Source organism: Phaethon lepturus, unplaced genomic scaffold (genome assembly GCF_000687285.1).
Source record: "Phaethon lepturus isolate BGI_N335 unplaced genomic scaffold, ASM68728v1 scaffold18586, whole genome shotgun sequence".
Taxonomy (NCBI): Eukaryota; Metazoa; Chordata; class Aves; order Phaethontiformes; family Phaethontidae; genus Phaethon; species Phaethon lepturus.
Genome location: NW_010544382.1, coordinates 105,476 through 110,753, shown reverse-complemented (window position 1 = coordinate 110,753; position 5,278 = coordinate 105,476). Strand labels below are relative to the sequence as shown.

The 5,278-nt window shown below is 39.8% G+C and overlaps 1 protein-coding gene across 1 annotated transcript; it reads left to right on the top strand.

The window, feature by feature from the left end:
- The first annotated feature begins 2,219 nt into the window (after positions 1-2,219).
- Positions 2,220-3,908, top strand: PDP2 (pyruvate dehyrogenase phosphatase catalytic subunit 2). The gene has a single exon (XM_010288670.1). The coding sequence runs from the start codon at positions 2,220-2,222 to the stop codon at positions 3,822-3,824; it is 1,605 nt and encodes a 534-aa protein (XP_010286972.1). The 3' UTR covers positions 3,825-3,908.
- The last annotated feature ends 1,370 nt before the right edge of the window (positions 3,909-5,278 follow it).

The following is a 5,278-nucleotide window of genomic DNA, read 5'->3' as shown; positions in this document are numbered from 1 at the left end:
GGGCAGAAGCGGCGGAGTCTGCGCACGGCGATCGGGTGGGAACCCGAGAGTGTGAAAATGGTAGTTACGGGCAGTGGGTAGGGGTGGTTCAGAAATGTGCTCCAGGACTGACCGGTGGTACCTGACCTTAGGCAAACACATCTCTAAATAGTATCGGGCAAGGCTGCTGCTAGGGAAAAACCCCCCACCTTGCTATGTCTGTCAGCCAGCTGATGTGAAAAGGGTAAGTTTGTTTAAGACACTGTTTCTATTGGCTTTTTGAGTCAAGAACGTGAATGTCATCATTGTTGAAATTGTTGATATCATTGTTGGCAATGTGAAAGTTGTCATTGAAAGTCAGTATCATGTGGCTCAGAAGGGTGGCAAGACAAAGAATTAAAAACAGCGTGGGGAATGGTCTGGGAAAGGTTGGCAAATTCAAAGCCGTGTCTTGCGCTGTTGTGATCTTTAGGTTTAGCTGATGATGGAGTTAACGTATCAGCTGTCTTCTTACTAGCTTTATTTTGGTTGTGTTCTCTCTGCAGTACAGCAAAAGGTGTTGGTTGTGTTGGGAGATGCCAGTGTCCCAGGAGACTGCAGGCAAACCTTGAGCATTGAACTGACATTGCCTTTTCCATCTGCTCTGCTCTCCTGACATCAGCAGTAAAATTATGCTGTGCCTTTTTTTGTCCTCATAGGGTCCCCAGAATGATAGTGGTGGGGTCCTTGTTGGAATGGCTTGTCTGCTCTTTTCTGTTGTTAAGCATGGGTGGTACACTTCAGAGATGTTTTGTGACAAGTTGGTTTTGTTTTCCAAATGGGATTTCAGTAAAGTCCTTGGGCTGTATCAGTAGGCCTTTTGTTTAGAATAGTTCAAGTTTGGTTTTAGCTCCTGCTGATTTCCCAGAAACATTTTCAAGCAACTGGCTGGGCTGGCTTCTTGTTATTTCTCATGAAGTGCCCTGCTGAAAAAACCCCAGTATTGCAGTAGTACCTTTAGCCTGAGACCTAGAGCACATGGTGCTTGCTGCAGGCCACCTGAAAGTGGTTCAGAGCTCACAGAGAACTGTATTGTTCTAACTGGCTGCTAACATGATCTTTTGGGAGTAATTGTACTTGCAGTGCTACTATCCAGTTAGTTTTTGAAACCCATGGGGCAAAATTCTGTTGTGGAGTAAGCATCTGGCTATACTTAGCAATTTCCCACAGCTTGAATGCCAGGAGACAATGTGGTGGACCTTCCGCATGGCAACTGAAGAACTTCAGCTTTTCAGGTGCCCCAGGTTTTAATGTTGGCAGCAGAGCTCTTCACAGCTGCTTGTTCTAATTGCACTCTAAATGAACAAGCCTATTTGTAAATCTGCAAAAGTTGTCAATGTAACTGTGCTATCGCTTTCACTGCATCAAAGTGCACAATGCTGTGATAGGTGCATTAATTAACCAGCAGTAGAATCTGCCTTCAGTTGTGCAAAAAATCCTACCTGTGTGAAGGTGCGTTAAGACCTTGATGGTAAAACAAAAACAAACAAAAAAACCACACCACAAACCAAACAAAAACCACAAAAAAACCCTCAAAACAAAACAAAACAAAAAAAAAAGCCAGAGGAGTTTATAAGCTGGAACAGAATTAGAAAGGTAGACTAGCTTGTTCTAGATGTGAGCATCTGGCCGTTCGTGTAAATCATTAATTTGCCACATCTTTCAGTTTTTGCGTAGGATTTGAGAACTGATCTTCTCTTGGTTTTGATATTTAGTGTATATTAAGAGTTGTACTCCAGCAGGCTTTTTAAAGTAGCGTGTTAATTGTCACTTAAGTTCCTATTGTCTAATATGACACAGAACAAACAGATCCAATGAGTTAGAAAAGGCTTTTCACTGTACAGTTTATGATTACATTTCTTGTAATGTTGGAATTTCTTCTTAGCCTCGCCAGAATGAGGAAAAACATGCATAGAAAATAAAAATTAACTTTTCTGAGTTAACTGGAGAGGGGCAGTCACATCCTAAGGTTATAATTAAGTGATGGAAATTGTATTGCTTTTAAGATGCTTCTATCTATAGTGGTCTTTTTTTAAAAAATGTTCTGAATATTTCTGTGAGGTCTAGACTTGCTTTTGTATTGCTATATAGAAAGCTTCTTGTAAGCCTTCTAAATTTTATACCTTTCCTATTCTTATATTCCAGGCTGTAAGGATATTCTGTGTTACTGAAGGACGGTGCTCCTATTTGTGGAGTGACTTATGATGTCGAGAACTGTATCATCCTGGATCTTAAGCTCAGCAAGAAACAGCATTGTTTTACAAGGAAAAGGACGTTTGTATTCCATCTGTACCCCAAATAGAAACAAGATAAAATGGAAGCTCATTTTCTCCAAAACATGTCTCTATCCTGCTGGGAGCTGCAGTTTAGACAATACTTTCTCCTTAAAAAAAGCATTCCGACACACTTCCACTGAAGAAGAACATTTCTCTTTCCAGTTGTCTCCAACACAAATCAATGATATACTCAGAGCAGGTGAATTATGCCACAGAACACTGGATTTGAATGGTAAAAATGCAAGTTCTGTGTTGAGGTTTGAAAGTAATCAGTTGGCATCTAATACCCCTATTGAAGACCGCAGAAGTGCAGCCACTTGCTTGCAGACCAAAGGGATGATGTTTGGAGTCTTTGATGGTCATGCAGGTTCTGCATGTGCTCAGGCAGTAAGTGAGAGACTTCTTCATTATATAGCGGTTTCTCTCATGTCTCGGCAAACCTTGGAAGAGATCGAGCTTGCTGTGGAGTGCATGAAACCAGTTCTGCCTATTCTGCAGTGGCACAAGCATCCAAATGATGTAGAGTATCAAGAAATAACTTCACAATATTTTGAAAACCTCCGTGTTTACTGGCAACATCTACTGGACCTAGACACTGAGCCAGGATTTAGCTTAGAAGAAGCCATGATATGTGCATTTAAAAGGTTAGACTCAGACATATCATTGGAAGTTCAGGCTCCCCAGGAAAATGAATTGATGAGAAACATTGCCCTTCAAGTAGCTTTTTCTGGTGCAACAGCCTGTGTAGCTCACATTGATGGTGTTCACTTACATGTTGCAAATACTGGTGATTGCAGAGCAATTTTAGGGGTTCATGAAGAAGATGGAACATGGTCTACTCTCCCTCTAACTCGAGACCACAATGCCTTCGATGAATTTGAAATTCGAAGACTGAAGAAAGAACATCCTAGATCTGAGGAGAAAACCCTATTTGTGAATGACAGGTTACTGGGGATTCTTATGCCCTCGAGAGCTTTTGGAGATGTGCAATTAAAATGGAGTAAAGAATTGCAACACAGCATTCTCGATAATAGCTGTGATGTTGAGGCTTTAAATATTTACCAGTACGTTCCTCCAAACTACCATACACCCCCTTATTTAACTGCAGAGCCTGAAGTCACATACCACAAATTAAGAAGCAAGGATAAGTTTCTAGTTATTGCTTCAGATGGACTATGGGAGATGCTAAGTAATGAGAAGGTAGTAAAACTTGTTGCTAGACACCTTACAGAGCTTAATGTGCAGAAACCACAAGTGGCTTTTGAGAAACCAGTTAATTTGGGTTATATGCACAGCTTGTTACTTCAGAGGAAAAACAGAGGCATTGCCTCACTTGACCAGAACATAGCTACTCACTTAATAAGGCATGCAATTGGAAGTAATGAGTATGGGGAGGTGGACCAAGAGAAACTTGCTGCAATGCTGACGCTGCCTGAAGACCTTGCAAGAATGTACAGAGATGATATCACAGTTACTGTGGTGTATTTTAATTCAGAAACAATTGAAAATTACTACAGAAACAATGAATAGAGACTTGCGCTGCTGCTATTCTATACCACTAGCCAGCTTTGATGCTGAAGCCGTTACTGCTTTTCTCTGATAGTCAACTTGATACCAGTGTTACGGTCTGGAAGTTCCTAAATCTTTTTGTGACTAGGCTTGAAAATAACTTTCTAGAAGTGAGTTTAGTGAAAGTTCTCTGGGTTTCCAGGTCTCTGCACTCTGAAGAAAGATGTTTTGGTGAAAGTCCACTGAAATGTAACTGAACTAAAGATTGCTGACCCAGTTCTGACTCCATGGGAACCACTGGTAAAACTTCCTAAACAAACAAACAAGAGAAATGTCACTGAGAGTGGTACCATTTAATAGAGAGATGGATAACAACACCTGTAGCTGCATGGGGTGTAAGAAAGGCTCTGCTCTTGTGGAAAATGAGTAGCATCCTATTGAAGCACTGTAATGGAATTAAATAAACTACCCAACCGTTATTTGATGTAACAGTGTCAGATACTTTAACAAATTGCCTTGTATATGTGAAGACAACACTAAAGAAGGCTGTTCAAAGAGCCCTGGGATTGTCAGACATTTTTCCTCCTAATTATTTTTTTTTTAATTTAGGAAACAAAATCATATTTTCTTCCGCAGTTATTTTGAAGTGACTGCATATTCTCTTAACTCTGTGTGTGGACTTGTGTGACAACTTACAGCTCAAACACACATGAGGGACTTCACAATTCCCTGTTTAGGAACTAACGGTACTAGAGTTAAGCATTTCAGTGTTTAACTTGCTGAAAGAATATACCCTTTTATTTAAGTATTCATCAATGAAGTGCTGTGCATCAAATCCACCAATTATAATTTAAATGAAGTTTGACAGATCCAGAAGTTCCAAAATTCATTTAAATGTAAATACTGCAAAAGAGAGAGCACCATTCTCTTCAGATTTAACTTGGAAGAGAGAAATAATAGTGCTGATATTTCACCAAAGTATGTTTAATCTTTATTTTACTCTTACGCTTGCCTTTGGATGTCAGCTTTTCCTTATAGGTGCAGAGTTATTTTCTCTAATGAATGTATGTGCTAATCTCTAAACATACTTTTGTGTATTTTACAACGGTTTTCTTTTATACTGTGCTTTCTAGAGTGCTAATCCAAGCTTGCAAATTAGCTGTATTTTCTTAAACTTTACATATGGTGTTCTCTAGTGACTTTTTCTTGTTTACGCACAGCAGTAACTGTTGGACACAAGAATGTGCGTACTGGGAATATAGGACTGTTTACTGTTGTTGCTACCGAGTAAGAACTCATGTGGGTGCAGCAGAGCGATAAAAATATTGCTGCTCCTTTCTGAATTTCACTTAAAATAAAAGCATTATCCTTCTGCAGTTTAGCAGATGCAAAAGTATTTAAATTTTCCTCAAGATTTTAAGTAGATGAGATCTTGGGGCATAAACAGGTAGCAGTTGTGGATTTGGGGCTTTTTG